Source organism: Pecten maximus, chromosome 13 (genome assembly GCF_902652985.1).
Source record: "Pecten maximus chromosome 13, xPecMax1.1, whole genome shotgun sequence".
In the NCBI taxonomy this organism is placed as follows: Eukaryota; Metazoa; Mollusca; class Bivalvia; order Pectinida; family Pectinidae; genus Pecten; species Pecten maximus.
In genome coordinates, this window is record NC_047027.1 from 12,638,761 (window position 1) to 12,659,171 (window position 20,411).

Genomic DNA, 20,411 nt, shown 5'->3' on the forward strand with positions numbered 1-20,411 from the left:
ACCAAGAGGAACCTTTATATGAAATTTGAGAAAGATCCCTTCAGCGCTTTCTCAGAAATATCGATAACAAACTTCAATTGTCAAAATCCAAGATGGCTGCCTGTCGGCCATGTTGTTTTTCGATTAGTCTCAAAATACAATATGCATAACTAGGCACTGAGGGGGACCTACATATGAAATTTCAGAAAGATCCCCTAATTAGTTTCTGAGAAATAGCGATAACAAACTTCAATTGTCAAAATCCAAGATGGCTGCCTGTCGGCCATGTTGTTTTCAGATTGGTCTCAAAATGCAATATGCATAACAAGGCACCAAGGGGAACCTAAATATGAAATTTGAGAAAGATCCCTTCAGTACTTTCTGAGAAATAGTGTTAACAAGAATTGTTTACGGACGGAGGGACGGACGGACGGACGGACGGACGGACGGACGACGGACCACGGACGCAGGGCGATTTGAATAGCCCACCATCTGATGATGGTGGGCTAATAAAAAAAACCATGATGTTGTAGCATTACATAACCTGTGATTCACCCTGCCTGATGACACACACAAGTCTTACAGTGGTCGGGGAATCAATACAACAGGTCTGCCATTCTGATGGGAAAGCATTGCATCAGTAGAAATCCATACAAACATGGAGACTGCAGAGCAAGAGAAAAAGGCCTGTCAAAACCAGATTCCTTTGAACTGAATGCAGTAGAATGTTTTATCACAGGAACACATGATGTTCTACTGTATTATTCTAAGTTTTGCATGCAATCAATAATTTGCACAGTCTATATGAATCAAATCTTGAATATGTCTACAGCAAATAAATAAAATCTTGAATTGGTCTACAGCAATAAATAAAATCTTGAATTAGTCTACAGTAAATAAATAAAATTTTGAATAAGTCTACATTAAATACATAAAATCTTGAATTATCACATTACTTATGATTAGAAAACTGATATTTGACAGGTTTACAAGTCAAAATGTGGAGGACGAAACCAAATGGAGGGAGTTTCTTGTTGCATCATCCACCAATGATAGTCATGTCATTGTCTATATTACACTGTATGATGTCACACCATCCACCAATGATAGTCATGTCATTTTCTTTCTACCACAATACCCTGTGTTATTCAACTCTCAGACCATCAGTTAATCATTACAGCTGTTGATTAACAATCTGTTTATACCACACGTGTTATAAACTCTGTACGCATTTTGATTGGCTAACACGGTGAACTTTGACCCAAGCTGCAATTGTTATTGACGTCATCAATAATCTAATGACGTCACAACACCGGGTCCCAGACGTCACCAGTACACTTTATTTGCACACGCGAAATTATACTTGGCCACGTTTCCCTTTGATTCAAGCAGATATTACTGTGGTAGAAACAGGTCACACGACTCAAAATTGTAGGATATAGAATTTATTTCATACTCGTAAGTTATTTTTTAAAAGTTGCAAAAAACACTTGCTAAAGCTCGTGTCTTTTGTAACTTTTAAAAAATAACTTACTCGTGTGAAATAAATTCCTTATCCACCAACCACTCGTTGTGTAACCTCTATATATTACACTTTATGATGTCACACTCATTTTCAACTGTACAGTCAATGGAAAACATGCCAGGGTATATAACGCTACATATGTAAAAACATTACATGGACAATTTCACTGGATAACAGGTCGATTATGTGACAAAAAACAATTAAGAATACAACATCTAGGTATAGATACAGATGAAAACCAGTTATCAAAATGTGTTTATCTGTAGTTTAGCAGCATCAACACATAAGGATAGATGTGACAACATACTGAATTTAAACATTATAAAACACCTGTAATAAAAATAGACAATGAATGTTACTTGACATAAGTATAGAAGATGAAGAAAATTTGAAGACAAAATAAGTGCAGAAAGTTTAAACTACAACTAATCTCTCTTTCTAGGAAAAGTGTGTAAAATATGCAATTCTCATTAGTATCAATAAAACTTTTTTGTTATTTTGACACCAGAAGTCACAACAACATGAAAACCCACTTATTGAATAAATTACTTACTTCCTTCAAAACATGTACATCCACAAACGGAAACTCATTGAAGCCTAACCAAGGACATGAAACACTTTGCTAATATAACACGCCTGAGCGATTTTAATGATGTTCCCATCCTATCATCAGTCTGATTAGAATTCCCCGGACATATTTACCTGTAAAACATCTCCATGCTCTATCGAATCTGAGACTAGCTATGATGTAATATCAGATCCTTCACTAAACACATAATGAAATACAGTTACTAATATTATTGACAGATCTTGGTGAATAATAGCTTCTATAATACATATATACACATAAAAAACTCATAAATTACCATATAGTTTGATCATGTGAAGAAATTTACAAAACTTAGATAATTATTCTTTACAGAGCAAGACCTTAATTTATCTACATTCTGTGCTATACTGAATTGCACCTGCTGCCCCCATTGCATGATCCTATGAGGCGACTAAATATGGTATCTTTTATTCATATTCCACTTTCTTCTTCCAATAATGTCTCCTTTGACACTGCCTCAATTCTTGAGCGTTCATCCCTGTGAGGAGGGTTTCTGTTCTGTCTCCTTGTCGAGACATACCAGAGTCTTTAAAAATTGTAGTTGCTATTATACTCCTGCTTAAAATAGGGCTGAGCATTTAAAGAGTAGGCAACTGGTTAGCCCATTGTCAGTATATGTGATTGGTTGGGGTGTCCTGCTGGGTGTCCTTGCAGTATGCCTCAGTGAGGTAGTACTCAAGTCAGTATCAGTTCAGCACAATTAAAAGGAGGCAAACACAATCATACTGAATCGTAACAAAACAAACTCAACACATGCATGCATCTCGCACAAAAGGGAGGCCAAGATTAAATGACCATATTTGATAATAGGACTTAAAACAATACCAACTAGTCAATATTGATACAAAAACATTCTAGGTCAAGATTACAGATTCATGTTGTACAAGGAATTTTCTGTCAGATTTGTGTAAATGTTTTGAATAATAAGACTATACAGGGAATTCACTTTCCTGATGGAGAAATAGCCAGAAATCAAAGCTGTACCAATCTTACAGCCAGGAATCGTAAATCAAAGCTGTACCGATCCTATAGCCAGAAATAAAAGCTGTACCGATCCTACAGCCAGAAATCAAAGCTGTACCGATCCTACAGCAAGAAATCAAAGCTGTACCGATCCTAAAGCCAGAAATCACGGCTGTACCGATCCTAAAGCCAGAAATCACGGCTGTACCATCCTATAGCCTAAAGCCTAAAACATTACTTTATACATGTTTATCACATCATCAGTAATCCCTTTCTTGTACCTACCTGTTCGTCTTTAGAAAGCTTTCTTCATAGTGTAACAACAACTGGTTTTTATATATCTGATAATTGTTCGTAAATACACATAATTTAACAGAGCATTTTTTTTTTTAACAAAAAAAACTTAAAACAAAGAACACATTAGATCATGCAGTGAAAATCAAGGAAGAATACAGAAAAGAGCATCTCTTCACAGTCGATGTTAACAGCAGTGTCCTAATTCTCCCACCTTCTGCTGATATTGGTTTGAGATCTTGTTTCAATCAAAGACATAATACACATACTTAGGACATAACATTGACAAAAATCTGGCTAGACAGTGTTATAGCTGGACACTGGATTTTTGTTGACAAACCTCTCTTCACCAAGACGAGGGGAAAAAAATCTTTTGAAAAAAAAAAGTTACTAAACAATACATGCCCCCAACTGACCCCTGATAAAATAGTAACAGCGACCTTCACCTAGAATCCCTGAAACTTGAACTTGTCTGAGACAGTTCTGACAAACTTTGGCATCATGTACGTACATAGAAGACAGATGGAAAGGAAACCTCTAGTCCCTCTGGTTTTACAAGTAGGGGACTAATAATGTGTATACTGAACAACATTGACATACCTGTTTTGGCAGGTTTGCAGCAAACATATTCCACACCAGAATACAGGCCGACATTGCAGGGGAGCAACATGGAGAAGTTCTCCATGTACAGGTTCTTGTCCTTACAGGTCATGTTGGACTTTTCCTTCCAGAATGTGTAGGAAGCACACTCATTGTACTTCAGGTGTTGGAACTCACAGCCCTGAGGCACCAACAGGGCTTCACTCGTAAAGATTCCAGCTGCACAAAGTAGCGAAAACAAAATCAAATATCTACACGACTTCATTATCATTAACATCAAAAGTCACAATAATTTTAGATGATGTCTATAAATCTCCTCCTCTGTACATTTCCCTGAAGGATTTCACTAAAAAAACAGATTTCTCAGTGAATCAGGAGTTGATCTGGCTATAAAGAATTGTATTGATTGTTCACCAACAAAGAATCCTTGGACAAAGTCATCCGTAGTTCTAAGTATCACTTTAATAAGCATGTCACATATGATCCTTTCAGTACTTTTACAATACTACAATAACTTTCCTATTGGGAGCTATATACCCAAGCTTAGTCACAATATTATCTTTCCCTGAAGCTCCTACAAAAAAGGTCTACTACTTCCCAGTAAAATATTTCATGATCTTTAACAAATTTCAATTTATTTTTACTTCCTTTTAAGCCATCTTTATCAACTTAAAGAATATCAATACTAATTTTTTTTTGGAAACATCTGTAATATGATCCTCCGCTGTGATTCAAACTGACATCATATTTCAATTTGTAAGATCATTTCATAGAAAATTATGTAATGTAATGTTTTTTCACTCTATCACTGGAAATTGTAATTTCCGTTTAAAAAATTTTGAAGCGGAAATTGATAAATGATTCAGGAAGTACATATTTGTCCCCAGAGAAAATCTATCTATATCCAATACCGTCAGCCATTGTTTGTCTATGTCAACAAATACTGGCAAAAAAATGTTCGCTGGATTCAAAATGGAGTCAGTTGACATCCTCAAACATCATATAAAATTTCCATGATAGCAAAAATAGATCCAGGACTACTAAATATTTTCTTGAATTTGCAGGTGTATGGTATTCACAAAGAATTTAACCTGACAATACACCTCAACAATTAACATAGCTCTACAATCACTGTGCATCTTTGTCTGACATTCATGAGTGCATAAAATCCAAGGTTTCTCTGCAGAATCATGACACTTTTTATGATATATAGCTTTTCACATCGTAGTCCTTATCTTCATACTTAAAATTCAGACTATCCTGTAGAACTTAAACACCTCTATCAAAATCTATACATGTTATCACCATGCATTTGAGATAATCTGCTTTTTAAAACCCATCACTTATCTCCTTTATTACTACAATCTATATCTTGACTCACAGTATATATATAAATATATCTAGTGCTATTATGAGGATGTTTAGTTAAATTGTTACGTGAAATGGACTCGTGATCATTTCGCTGATGAAGTAACAGCAGTCATGCATAACACTAGACACCATGATAGCATTTTCCTTTTGAAATCTTGTTTTACGTAACCGACAAAGCCATTATGTTTTTTTGGACAGTAAGAGTCTTGTCATTTTGAAATGTAATAGCTAACCAGCCTCGTTACTTTTTGCCCATATAATGCCAGACTATGATAAAGTGATGAATTATGCAATTACAGGGGTAAATAAAATTCAGTTAAAAGATGAACTTTCTTCCCACGATTTTTCCAGCCAGACAGATGTTATAAACCTGGACACTTTATACACAAATTAAAATTCATTCATATTGTAACATACAACTTCAATGTTAAATGTGAAAATGTTCCGTATTATAACACGTAGACAACTAAAGGGATAGTATTCTTAACTCTCCGATCACGTGTCATAATTGGTGGTTTTTATGTGTTCTTTTTACACTGTAATAAGTATAATGTTGGGTCAAATTAACAAACTAATGAGTATTTTGATACAACTTTCATCATCTTGGAAATAGTAATAACCTTGTGATATATTCATATAAACCTTGTAATAACCTTTTGAAACATATTCATAGCACTATGCAATGATTATAATATTTACTCCTACAATCGACCCTGAGCTGACCTATAGTAATATATATTTCTACGACCTTGTGATGACCTACTGATATATACTCCTATGACCTTGTGATGACCTATTAATATATACTACTACGACCTTGTGATGACCTATTAGTATATACTACTACGACCTTGTGATGACCTATTAGTATATACTACTACGACCTTGTGATGACCTATTAGTATATACTCCTACGACCTTGTGATGACCTATTAGTATATACTCCTACGACCTTGTGATGACCTATTAGTATATACTACTACGACCTTGTGATGACCTATTAGTATATACTACTACGACCTTGTGATGACATATTAATATATACTTCTACGACCTTTTGATGACCTATAAGTATATACTACTACGACCTTGTGATGACCTATTAGTATATACTACTACGACCTTGTGATGACCTATTAGTATATACTACTACGACCTTGTGATGACCTACTGATATATACTCCTACGACCTTGTGATGACATATTAATATATACTCCTACGACCTTGTGATGACCTATTAGTATATACTACTACGACCTTGTGATGACCTACTGATATATACTACTACGACCTTGTGATGACCTATTAGTATATACTACTACGACCTTGTGATGACCTACTAGTATATACTACTACGACCTTGTGATGACCTATTAGTATATACTACTACGACCTTGTGATGACCTATTAGTATATACTACTACGACCTTGTGATGACCTATTAGTATATACTACTACGACCTTGTGATGACCTATTAGTATATACTACTACGACCTTGTGATGACCTATTAGTATATACTACTACGACCTTGTGATGACCTATTAGTATATACTACTACGACCTTGTGATGACCTATTAGTATATACTACTACGACCTTGTGATGACCTATTAGTATATACTACTACGACCTTGTGATGACCTATTAGTATATACTACTACGACCTTTTGATGAACTATTAGTATATACTACTACGACCTTGTGATGACCTATTAGTATATACTACGACCTTGTGATGACCTACTGATATATACTACTACGACCTTGTGATGACCTATAAGTATATACTACTACGACCTTGTGATGAACTATTAGTATATACTCCTACGACCTTGTGATGACCTATTAGTATATACTACTACGACCTTGTGATGACCTATAAGTATATACTACTACGACCTTGTGATGACCTATTAGTATATACTACTACGACCTTGTGATGACCTAGTATATATACTACTACGACCTTGTGATGACCTATTAGTATATACTACTACGACCTTGTGATGACCTATTAGTATATACTACGACCTTGTGATGACCTAGTATATATTTTAACTACATTACTTACTAAGACAGCTGTAAACCTGGAAGTTACGATCAGTGTGGAGATGTCCAAACTTATCTGGCCACGTGATTTCAACATTCTCAACAGGAACAATGTTTGTCACATCAGCATCCTTGTACACCTGTAGGTAGAGGAAATGGACACACCTGAACATTGACACTTTAGGTTACCGGTAAGTGGTGGGACGCTGACGCCAGATGATCAGCATTAGCTCACGGTTACTCATAACCAGTGAGCTAAAAACAAGTTAATTTCACTTGGATTAACACATCATATCTGGTATGACTGAAGGGATACAATGTCAATCAAAAACGTTTCGTAATTTCCATACATATTGGCAATATAATGGAAAATACCCAAATAATTCCACAAACATTGTTTGTCTGATACATCTGTTTTGAGTTTTTACACCATATTTTATCGCGTACATTATATTATCGAATACATTTTATAAAGCCTTGTAGGCTAATAATGCAATGAAAATTGGCAAAAATACAGTATCCATCGATATTAATTTGGCATTTACAGGTATATTTACAGGTATGTTTACAGGTATATTTACAGGTATATTTACAGGTACATTTACAGGTATATTTACAGGTACATTTACAGGTATATTAACAGGTACATTAACAGGTACATTTACAGGTACATTTACAGGTACATTTACAGGTATATTTACAGGTACATTTACAGGTACATTTACAGGTATATTTACAGGTATATTTACAGGTCTGTACATAATGTAACCCTACAATCTATAAAGGTCATAAAAACTTCTGATTTTAATTTCTGAAAATGACCAGGCCCCTAAAATTTTAGAAAGTGTTATAATTCATTAATGTCACAACCAGCTCTTTGTCAGCAAAAGAAATAGATAATTGGTCTAGAGTTGATTGATTAAACAGAAAGGGTCAGACTGTACTAACATTGAATTATTCTATGTATAATTTTACACTTTTGTCACTGTTTGTGTATTCACAATTCCTTTGTAATTAAATCTATCTGTGTAAATTCTGTGACCTAGCTTCCTGAGACAGATAATGTAACTGCCTTAAATTCATTCATTCATAAAAAGTGTACAATGAGTGTCAAAGCTTGACTATAGGGACACACACAGGTAAGATTGTCCACACGATAACTCAGTCAGTCGGCGTAGAGAGGTACTCGAAACACTACCAATCCACAATGTAGACCAAGTACCCGGGATATTCTAGGTCAGTAAATATATATCTATCAAACTTATATATAATATATATATATAACATCTTGCCAATATAGGAGGATACCTAACCTAACACTTGTACCTGTCCTGCCACACTAGTTTTGTTTATCCAACCCTTACTGCGAGTGGTATCAGTTTACCCACCATTACTATTATGGGATGGAGCCAATAAATATATCATTACTGCCTAAAGTAACACTACTTTCCATACATGACACACTGCCTTACCTTGTGGACACCTGGGCCCAAACATGAAGTTTAAGTCATAAATAGTGTAGAACATAATTATAGAAAAATCTTATTTCTTTTATATAGGTCTAAGGTAAAAATGTAGGTCAGAGTGACCTGATTTTGATACATATAACACATCACTTCATCCCATACTCCAAGTAAGAAGTTCCAGTGACAAATTTAAGTAGAGTCTGGACACCCTGACAAACATTTTCTGAAAATCACCTACTTTTCATATAGGACACTTAACCTCATCTAGGTGAATCTTTCTCTCTATATATATAAATCTCGTGTAAATTCATGTGACAAGAATGTACGAGATAGTACCCAGACAATATAAGTAGGGCAGATAGACACAACACAAAAATAAAATCACCCTCCACCCAGTTCCATTGGGGACTAATCCGTTTCTTATCCATATCAACTTTTTCTATCGTGTTCTGAAATAAATCTCTCTTCAAGACCCAGGAAAATCCCAGGGGGTTTAATAAATCTGATTCCTACATACACCTACACATCCGAGTTTGATATATTGTTTGACCTATTACGATTTTCATCCCCTAACTCCCAGGTGTCAACACATTAAGCCATTGACCCCAATCTACTCCAGACTGTTTAGTAAACCTGATTCCTACGTACCTCTTTGCAGAAATCGAAGATGCTTCGTAGACTATCCAGACAAGTTGTGGTTCGTGTCCCGACTGCTGCCTCCCACTTCTGGTCAGCTCGTTTGTACATAAGTGGTGCATCTTCCTGGTCACATGAGTATGCCACCATGTGGGTCAGTTTTTCCTTTGTGTTTTGAGAAACGGCATCAACATTGGCAGCTAAAGCCTGTAATGAGACATCCCATAATATTGAGAATGAGATTCATCAGTTTTGTATAAATATGTTTGCTAAAGATGTTTCTCTTAATCAAACTCAAACAGCAATTGTATGACCCTATTTTAACATCCAATTAGGGGCGGAAAGGTTTATAAATCATCACTACAGCTCCCTAACACTGCCTGAAGTATTCTTGTATTATTGGGAGGGAAATGCATCATAATATCTTAACAGCTGATCATGACTTGACACTGTCATCCCATCCCTGAAAATTGTGAACAGGCAATCACCAACTTTAAGCCAAAAGGAGGTTTCAAAAGCACGCAAACACAGTTCTCAATCACTGTTTGTGTTTAAGAGAAACATATCTTTTGCAAATTAATGCATGTTTTTTTTTGTTTTTTTTTTAAACTTTGAAAATATTTTAAGATTCTATATATATATATTGAATCAATTAACTATGAACCAAATCTTACAAAATCAAAAATAATTCAACATCGATATCCTGTAAGAAATAATATATAGCATATATATCAAATAAAATAATGGTTCAATATTTTGAAATGATCTCTTAATTAATGTCATCAATGTTCGGTGAAATACAAACTCTCTCAATGTCATCAATGTGTAATGAAATACAAACTCAATGTCATCAATGTTCAATGAAATACAAACTCTCTGAATGTCATCAATGTTCGATGAAATACAAACTCTCCCAATGTCATCAATGTTCAATGAAATACAAACTCTCTGAATGTCATCATATGGCCCCCCAATGTTCAATGAAATACAAACTCTCTCAATGTCATCAATGTTCAATGAAATACAAACTCTCTGAATGTCATCAAGGTTCGATGAAATACAAAATCTCTCAATGTCATCAATGTTCGATGAAATACAAACTCTCCCAATGTCATCAATGTTCAATGAAATACAAACTCTTTCATGTGTCATCAATGTTCGATGAAATACAAACTCTCTCAATGTCATCAATGTTTGATAAAATACAAACTATTTCGTGAGTCATCAATGTTCAATGAAATGTTCGATGAAATACAAACTCTTTTATGTGTCATCAATGTTCGATGAAATACAAACTCTCTCAATTTCATCATGTGTTCGATGAAATACAAACTCTTTCAATGTCTCATTATAGAAGTCTTGTAGAGTCAATTACTATAATTGGTCATCATTTTCTAATCTCGAGTCATTTCTAGGACAACATTCATAAAATTATGTCGTTGCTAATCTGTCTTAAGAGGTAAGTTCACGAAAGAAAGTATTCACGAAATCTAAGTCATTATAACTGTATTCATTAATCACTGCTGTAAACATATCTGCACTCTTATATACAGAATGTATATATATGTATACCGTAATCCAACAAGAAGTACGGTATATTCCATATTAAGAATCCAAGAATCATCATACCATTTAATCTCTCTGTATCAAAATCTATGATCGCATATTATCATAATAAATATGCTGGTACAATATTATAAGATGCTGCATGAACAGCACAGGGCTGGCCTGCATGGGGAGTTAATAAATAACTTGTTCTCTTTTATTTTTATACACGTGTTCGGATATGTGATTTTATTTTGGTTTGGTTTGGTTTGGTTTATTTTGTTTAACGTCCTAATAACAGCTAAGGTCATTTAAGGACGGCCTCCGGTGCGTGCGACATGCATGCATGTGGTGAGTGTGTATGTGTGTTTTGGGAGGCTACAGTATGTTCGTGTTAAGTCTCCTTGTGATAGGCCGGAACTTTTGTCGATTTATATATAGTGCTACCTCACTGAAGGATACTGCTGTAATTGGCCATGGGTTTTATCATCACAACAAAAACGGTACACTAACATCAATCGCTGTGATCTGCGAAATTCCTATTTTTGACTACCACTGATCACATCAATATGTTACTTGATACGTGACTTTTTCATGAATGAATTAGTTCTGATAATTATTGAAAGATCAGTTATTGGTAATTCTGGGTTCTATACCATATACAGTGAAGATTATAAGCTACTCTATACTAATATGGAGTACATGCATATTTAATATCCAATTATGACATCCTATGGCCTTGGGACCTGTTAAAATCTACACATAAACAGTATCAATAAGCTTGTCTCACTTCTAAGGCTTTGTTTTGTATGGTTTAATGTCCTATCATTAACTATTGTCATTTTAGGACAGCCTCCCCAGTGTGTGAGATATATATATTATGCCAGTGTGTTTTGGGAGGCTGTGGTATATTCATGTTTGTCTTTGTGATAATATAAGCGTTGAACTGATGATAACTTTATAGTGCTATTTCACTGAAACATATATACATTTTGTACTGCCAAACGACAGCCAGTAGGACATCTCACCTGGTCGCATATACAGACAACAGGCAAACCAGTCACCCAACTTTTAAATGTTGAACATTAAGCAGGAGTATCATTTTTATGCAAATTAGATCTAGACTAGGCAGCATTCTAAAACAATCTGTACTCCTTAACATCGCGTCATTTCTCCCCATGATTATATATACATTCAACTGACTTGCTATAAAATCTATGAAACAGATACAGCTACAACTTGTACGAAAACTAGTGAGAATATTAGTGCTTTGCCGGCTGGCCGGGGTACGTTGATGCAGCAGATATATATGCATACATATCAAAAAGGGACATTATTGTGTACTGTACTGCATCACGTACACGTATACATTATTTATTTCAAATGTTTGATTGATTATTGCAAAATTTATGATGTTAACAGAAGAAATTTATCACCCATAATAACTTTCAAAAACATAACACAATTCAAGGTATGTTCAGTAGTGTATATAATAAAATATTATTCAACATGATGGGTATACAGCTATAGGCAGCTATTTAATTACTCCCTTAACACAGAAACTATCAACAAAAATCTAGAAAGCAGTAAGTACACAATACAAAACGACTCTACATTCGTTCAATATACCGTCCTGTATTATTTGATACAAAGCATGCTGCAGACATGAAGTAATAAATACCACTACGAGAAATTCAATTACCTACAATAAGGTTAAAAAACACTAAAATCACATTCTACCATACAGCGAACCTTCAGCCTTTACTTCTAACCTAGGAAAAAACATGCCTGCCTGATCAATATCGTTTAGCCTCTCTCTGCTACTATATACTCTCTTTCTCTTGTAATATTGATTTTGTCGACAGCCGAACAATTTGCATCAGGATGGTGGCTAGAAGTCAGGCAGAACAGACTCCAGCGTTCCAACATTCTAGTAGTTTCTGCTTCAATGGTTACTTGTGTGCATGGATCATGTGGAAATTTTGTTTTATCTGTATACCTTAACTTACACACATATGCCTGAACTTCTGCAGTTATGGAGGCTGTTGTCTAGCTTTTTCTTACGACTTATTATGGCCAATAATGCGCCCCATTCCCAATTTATTATTATTTCATGTATCCTTTTAAACCAAAATTTGCAGTTTACTTTTGAAAATTCACAAATTTTCTTTTGAAAATATGGCAAAAGACTAAAGGCCATTCCAAAACCAGTGAAAAAGGCCCTGCAGAACAGTGTACATCGCAGTTTGCTGAAGATTTATATCCATCCTTCACAGCAAGGGATTAAGGTAGCAATAAAAATTGAACATGGAACATTTGTGGCTAAATGTCACCAGTATGTACCATTTTTCTCCTAACACTTGCTGTACATAAAGCTGCCAAATCTTCTCCACTACATCAACATATCCTACAGCTGTAGAACAGGTTAGTAAAGACTGGGCCAAGACTGACCTAATGAGAAAATGGTGTATTTGCACCTGTGCCAGGTGTTCTCTTTAAATGTAGGCCATTAGAGTTATAAATGTGAATGAAATACCACCTGATATCCCCTACTGCATATATATATAAACATATAGCTATTACTTTATCTTTATAGTAGCTAGTGCAAAATACCAGGTAAAGTCAAGCACCTGCGCATGCACTATTAATTACATATATAATATAACTGATGTATTGCCGAGCAATGCATACACAGTGATCATGACCATTCTAAAATTATGTGACCAAAATTATTGGGTTTTATTTGTTGCATTTTAATTTGGTATAAATGGACATCTCGTCTATATACTACATGGACTTAATGTCAACAGTACAAAATACAAATGTAAATCTGTTCCATTTTTGACACTGGAATGTCAACAGGTCTTTGGTATTATGATGGATGCTCGATCTCCAAATACCACACAATGGAAACATGACAGCTTCATACTGATACAGTCATTTGTGTCCCTTATTGTCTAATGCCATGCAGTCGCAAGAAGATTATCTTCATTTCCAGGCACATAATGATACTGATTACCCGAGTTATAGTTCAAAAGATACATGGCATGTAGTTATATAGGGCTGTTCCACTGTTTGGCCAAATTCTGTCTGACTGGTAATTACAACATTACATTTGTTGATCGAATCTGTGTTTGGTCTAAATCTGGTAAAATTATGTTGAAATGTATGACAAAGAAAGAAAATACTGAGATTTCTTGATCAGCTAATTAATCCCTAGATTATAGACATATGTTCACAATGACGACACAACGCACTGCATGCACCAGTGTCTCTTCTCACACTGAATGACATATGGTCTATTTAATATCATACTACACTTAATTAAAATCATTTCATAAAGGACATATATGGCCATTGTTTAAAGGGACTCTGACATTTGAGTGCTATAATATAGATTAAATATATTTTTTGGACTCTAGTACTAGTTCTAGCAGTCAAATGGTCCTAGACAATCTATTTTTGGGACTCTGACATTTGAGTCCTAAATTCCAGGCCCTAGAGCTATAGGGTAAGGAAGGAAAATGGGATTAGAAGGTGGAACAGGGAAAGCTAGGGTAGGGAAGGAAGAGGGGGTTAGGGGGATGGGGCAGGGAGGGCTAGGGTGAGGGGAATAGGGGGATGGGACAGGGAGAGCTAGGGTAATGGAGGTAAGGGGGTAGGGCATGGGGACCTATATATATATGATAAGGCAGGGGAGAGGGGATTAGGAGGCGAGTCAGGGTGACCTAGGGTAAGGGATCCCCGGAGCAGAGGTTAATTATTATACATACATGTATATCCACCAAGATATTTAAGAGAGAAGCCAAGTGATCAATATATTAACAATGATTTATAATTATTGGCTTGGGTAAGAAAATATATACAAAGTGACTATGGAAACAATTACAAATTTCAAAATTTATAGTACAAATATCAAATAAATCATTAAAAAAAAATTAGGGAAACTGAACAAAAACAACAGTCTAAATGAATTAAATCTCATACAGTACTGCTGCCACGCACCATATGGCACAGTTACAAAGTTTTAATCAGCTTTGTTTAAAATAACCGTCTTGCTACATAATGATCGTTAATAGCTATATACCTGGACAATGTCCCTCTGTACTACATATAATGAGCAACAGCTCAAACACCACCTGGACCCAACTAACTATTCTGTCCTTGTTAGCATATAACTCAGACATAAAATCTTTTTTTTTCTAAATCATGTTCTCAATTTCTGATATGATTTGTTATATATTTTTAGATTAGATATCAAGGTATACATCACATCTAATTATAGGTCAAAATTCTTTTCATTTGAAACATATATAGTTTTCAAAATTTCCCTCAAAAGTAATTTTGTTTTATTTGTATAAAGATAACAAGGCTTTATAAACAGAGATGAGAGGATTCAGGTAAAGCCTATCCTAATACACACATAAACTTCAGACGCAGTGACACACAAAAGTCTTACACATTCTTGAAATTGAACAACTTGAGCATAAATTGTAAGTTGTGCCCTACCTTAGCTTCATGTAGCTATATAGGTAGGCTGGAGGTGGTTCTTGTCGTACCACATTCTCAAACCTAACGTCTACTTGTCAGGATGATCAAACGTAATATATATATATATGTGGCGTTATATTAGTAAAGCTGAGAAACTGCAGAGGACATCAAGCTGCTTGAGTAAATTTTGTAATTGTGCCATATGATGACAGAAGTAATTGGAATTCCATTCATGAAGAGTTAATTAAGCTTAATTTTACCAATTTTTAAAAAAAAATATTTAAATATTCATTAATATGTACAATGATTTTGAAAATTGTAATTGATTTTGAAAATTGTAATTGATTTATCAGACAAAATAGACAGGTCTTATACAAACTTAGATTGAGATATTTAAACTGTTCTTGATATATACCAAATTTCAAATAAATAATAACTATATTAAAATACTAAATAGTTTAAATAAAATCATGAAGTTATATTACATGTTTACTGGCCTGCAGGGTTAAATGTTTTAAATGCTTGCATATAGGAATTATAATTTCTGGCATAGGAGAAGATATGAAATATGCTTGGTTAAAAACTGCATGCCTTGGTTGAAAATATCAGATGAATTTTGTCAAATCTGTCTTCAATGGTTTTGTGCCAAATAATTTGAGGTTTAAATTCTTTGATTGTATAAATTAATTTTCATTTCATGATCATGATCTTGCAATTATAAGTAACTTAAGAAATTAAAAGCTTTAAGCTTTTAAAAGTTATAAACTGTAGTAATTGCATGCCATCATTCCTGTATCTGTAGTCATGATTTTGCCTCTCGCCGCCCTCAGGAATACCACAAGTATATATAAGTCGCCGCCTACTGTGATAGCTAGCTGTGTCCATGGGCTTTTAACTCCCATTGCTCTAAATAATGTTGCTCACATATATGGAGTTTGACACCCAACCGACTGAGGACAACGTTAACCTAGCCAATTCAAATACCCTTTTCCGTCCAGGGAGATGTTCAGCCCTGTGGACGTACTGGATGGGTAAGACAGGACCTGAGGGGGGAAACAGCCACCGGGGGAACTCAACCATGGCCTCCTCATATATCACCTGAACACGCCACAGGAACTCAACCATCAGCCAGGCCGCCTCCTCATATCCCCTGAACACACATACAGCAAAGGGCCTCAACCACCAGTCCCCTCATATCGCCTGAACACAGCTAACGCCGTGAAAGGAGACAAAAACCTGTAGACCAAACCAATGTTGCTACTTACAGTGAGGACTAGACCCAAGTTAACACAAGGAAGGTGACCCTGACTCAAAATGGGCCTGATAATGGTGATGGGTGATAAACCAACAAAAGTCTACAACATTATGCACATGCCTGGCCCATTTTCTGTCTAATTGAGTTTTTTCACCTCAGTTTTTGCCCCGTCATGGTTTCCCTCCAAATAAACTGTTTAGTTACCACATACTCGCAAGTTGGCCATCCTCGGGTTTTTTTAAGACTGAGAAAATTCTTACATTATGAAACAGGTGTACATTTTTAATTTTATCTTTTTCCTAATACTTTGTGGAGTCAAAATACAATAGATTATGACAACAAATTAAAGCAGAACACAAAGCCAGTTGTACACTATTACCAGACTTGGTAGCACCACAGAACAGAAACTCTTCAAATATTATTTGTCATATAGTCAATAACAGCTAATACTGGCATTCCCCAGTGTTTTAGCTTATAAGTCTAGACAGAAATTTGTCCAGCAAGTTCTGAATCATATATGATGACACACCTAAGTGCTTCCAAGTTCAATATAGGAAAATTCCATAATGTCTTCCAGAAATGGTTGGAACGGTGACATGGTTTCCGACAGTTTGATCATCATCGCACTTTGCGGCCTATAGCTATAGGCTACTAGTCAGAATCTTTTATCTAATCAATAATTGTGTTGCATATATATGTATTGAGCAGACCTTGGAACACAATACACAATCGATTTCTCAGCTCCATCAACAGACCTTTTACCATACAAATGCTCATGGCTCTAGACATTCTTATTTATCTGTTAATTATCCAGGCAAATCAATTTTTCATTCCAAGCCTTATTATTATTTATTCAAAAACAACAAAGGGTAGATTTCTACAGCATGTCCGGGTATATTGTTTCATACAAAATAAATATCACTAATTAATTTAATTGATGAATTCTGCACAGTGCATACATCACATTGAACCTGAAAATTTTCATAAACCGCATGAGACACACGAACTTTGACTCAAAATAAGGGGTGGACTTCAAGCTGCAAAGCCTTTTCACTAAACTGAAATAAGGCATATTACCAGACACAGGCTTATTGCCATATATAATTATATATATATATGATGTACATATATAGCCATGGGACACTTTAATAGATATACCGTCACATATTCATATAGCTATATATAGATACATATATCAACATATGAAGGGGTATACGTAATTGCCATCAGATTCAGGCACCATGTAGCTATACAGTACTAGTGATGTTTTTTTTTTCATTTTTAACTCAAATTTAAATGGTTAAATCATATATCATAATACTGTGACCTTTAACTGGTAATAACTTATTGACTACAAAATTATTGAAATGAAAACAGCATATATACATGTACAGGTACCTTAAATGTTTACTGGTAATTTTATCTCAAATTACACCACATTTCTGTAATAAACCATGACCATTTACATTTGCATAAACTAGCTAAATAAATGAAGGATATCCTTTTTATTAATTTCCAATTCTTCTATGTCCATATAGTACATTTATATATAACTAAGACAGACGCCCTTATTTGGACCAATGATCGCCAAGGGCTTTGTGGCTTTTGTGTTATTAACTCAGAACTATAGTATGTCCACTCTGGATTTGACAGATCTTGGGCACACCTATGTCTATTATGTGTACCTGCATGCTGTATACCTGCTCATAGTATTTAACTGCACTAAATTGTATCAGATGAAGAGCTAGAAAATATCTAATAGTAAATTCCAAATATTAAACAAAAACAGAATTTTTAATTAGCAAACAGCAACTTTTGAGGTCCAATTTTTTCTGTAATAAATAACAGCAACAATATCACATCGTCCTAAATAGTCTTATTTACTAAAAAAATATTTGAGGTATATACCTTTACATATTGTCATAGACCTTTTATAATTTTGACATACATGTACACCAGTAGTACAATATATTATCAAATTTTGTTCTCTGCATCTGGAATGTACCTTTTCTCTATACTGTATTTGCAATTAGGATTGAGCGGAAAAAAAGATTTCTTACATAATATGTAGACCCGTACATTTGTTAATTGATAAAAGTTAAAAACAAATCTGGAACTTTCCTACCACAAAGAACAGACTTTCCACAATTATTATTTCGATAATGTTTTGCACTTCTCTCTTTATTTTATTTTTTTCTTCTCTAAAGTGACACATTTCCAATTTATCCAATGGTTTACATTAATTTAACAATACTATAATATGACGACACAAATGATGACTTGGTGTTGAATTATTTACTTCCGATTGCTCGGAGTAAGAGACAATTTATGTAACAATTTACACAAATTATTGCAAAAAATGTCAATTACTTCACCGAGATTGTCATTTTGCTAGGCCTACAACAGGATGACGTCACACAGAATTAATTAGGTGTCTCTGTAATATTCTCAGAAGCATACGGAAATATCAGCATGTGTAATCATACTATTTCCTCTTTTTGGTCACCATGTACATAAAAATCTGATGTCAGATGACACCCGACACCTTCTATAACGACTGTTCTCTACATAATAGCCCCTTTAATCAATGGATTCTAGGTCACACACTGTGTGTGGGGCTACAGTCATGGTTTGTGGATGGCGAGACAGAGTCGGGCTAATTCTAATTACACTGTGTACTATCAATTCCTGTCAAAATCATACCATACTCATGGAAAAAATTGATTACGTTTTATAAAATAACTACCCACCATCATCTTCGTAGCCGTGGAGAAACATGTGAAATCACACATCGTCCCATTGACACCTCTGCTCGCACCACAATCACACAACGAAAAACAAAAGAAAATAAATAAATGTTTACCTCTATATACCCAAAACTGACCTTCAGTGTGGCTAACACAACTAAAAGCACCAATGGGCCGTTCTTAGGTCCCATTTTGAAGAATCTAAGCAATCCAAGTTAGATGATTCCTCTTCGACTAATGTCGGGCACTGGTTCTGAATACACACTGTCAGTGACGTCACTATATCATTATGCGGTATACTGACGGCTGATTTGATTGGCTCTTTCTTTTTCATTCCACGAGAAATGTCATTAATATTTTATGATAAAATAAAAATTGAGTGAGGTTATAAGATATAGTTAAAATTCGAATTAGATCCATTGAATATATGAAAGCGACCTTACCTGTTAAAATCATATCAAAATCGATGAAAAATAAGAAATATTATATCATTTTCGATATCAGACGAAAATCCACTGACCAATCAGCGTTGACTTAACAAAACCCGAAGGGATAGTGCTGATTGTAAATAAACAGATGATGGCGGCTATCATAAATTTGTGTTCGTCGACCATATGCCGGTGTTTTTGAAGGAAAAGCTCATAACTTGGCTGCTGATGCATCGCGCACATGAATCGACATTGATCTTTGGCGGGGAAGACATTTGAACCAAGGTTGATACTCGTATGTGCAACTATACCATTGAAAATCTTCAGGTTTGATGGCTTTGTAAGATTGCAGACAAATCACCCCGGGGCTATTAGCCTTGGGCCTAATCGGATCTAGTTAACTTATCATCGGGCTCGTCATACCGGAGTTAGACATCGTGTAGGTATAAG

General features: G+C 35.0%; 2 protein-coding genes across 3 annotated transcripts in view; one reads left to right on the plus strand and one right to left on the minus strand.

The window, feature by feature from the left end:
* LOC117341083 (amyloid-beta A4 protein-like) overlaps nucleotides 1-19,808 on the minus strand; it is a 54,603-nt gene extending 34,795 nt beyond the window's left edge. The window contains exons 1-4 of one of the 2 annotated variants that reach the window (XM_033902916.1): nucleotides 19,671-19,808; nucleotides 9,508-9,702; nucleotides 7,416-7,533; nucleotides 3,972-4,190 (exon numbers count right to left, since the gene is read on the minus strand). In XM_033902916.1, the coding sequence (XP_033758807.1) occupies nucleotides 3,972-4,190; nucleotides 7,416-7,533; nucleotides 9,508-9,702; nucleotides 19,671-19,724 (586 nt within the window). In that variant the 5' untranslated portion in view covers nucleotides 19,725-19,808. Of the gene's footprint in view, nucleotides 1-3,971; nucleotides 4,191-7,415; nucleotides 7,534-9,507; nucleotides 9,703-19,649 lie in introns of both variants that reach the window. The other variant, XM_033902915.1, reaches the window with a different exon arrangement.
* Nucleotides 19,809-20,010: 202 nt separating this feature from the next.
* Nucleotides 20,011-20,411, plus strand: part of LOC117341220 (sialin-like) — a gene marked incomplete in the record, with an annotated part of 7,933 nt that continues 7,532 nt past the window's right edge. The window contains 1 exon segment of the mRNA XM_033903075.1: nucleotides 20,011-20,400.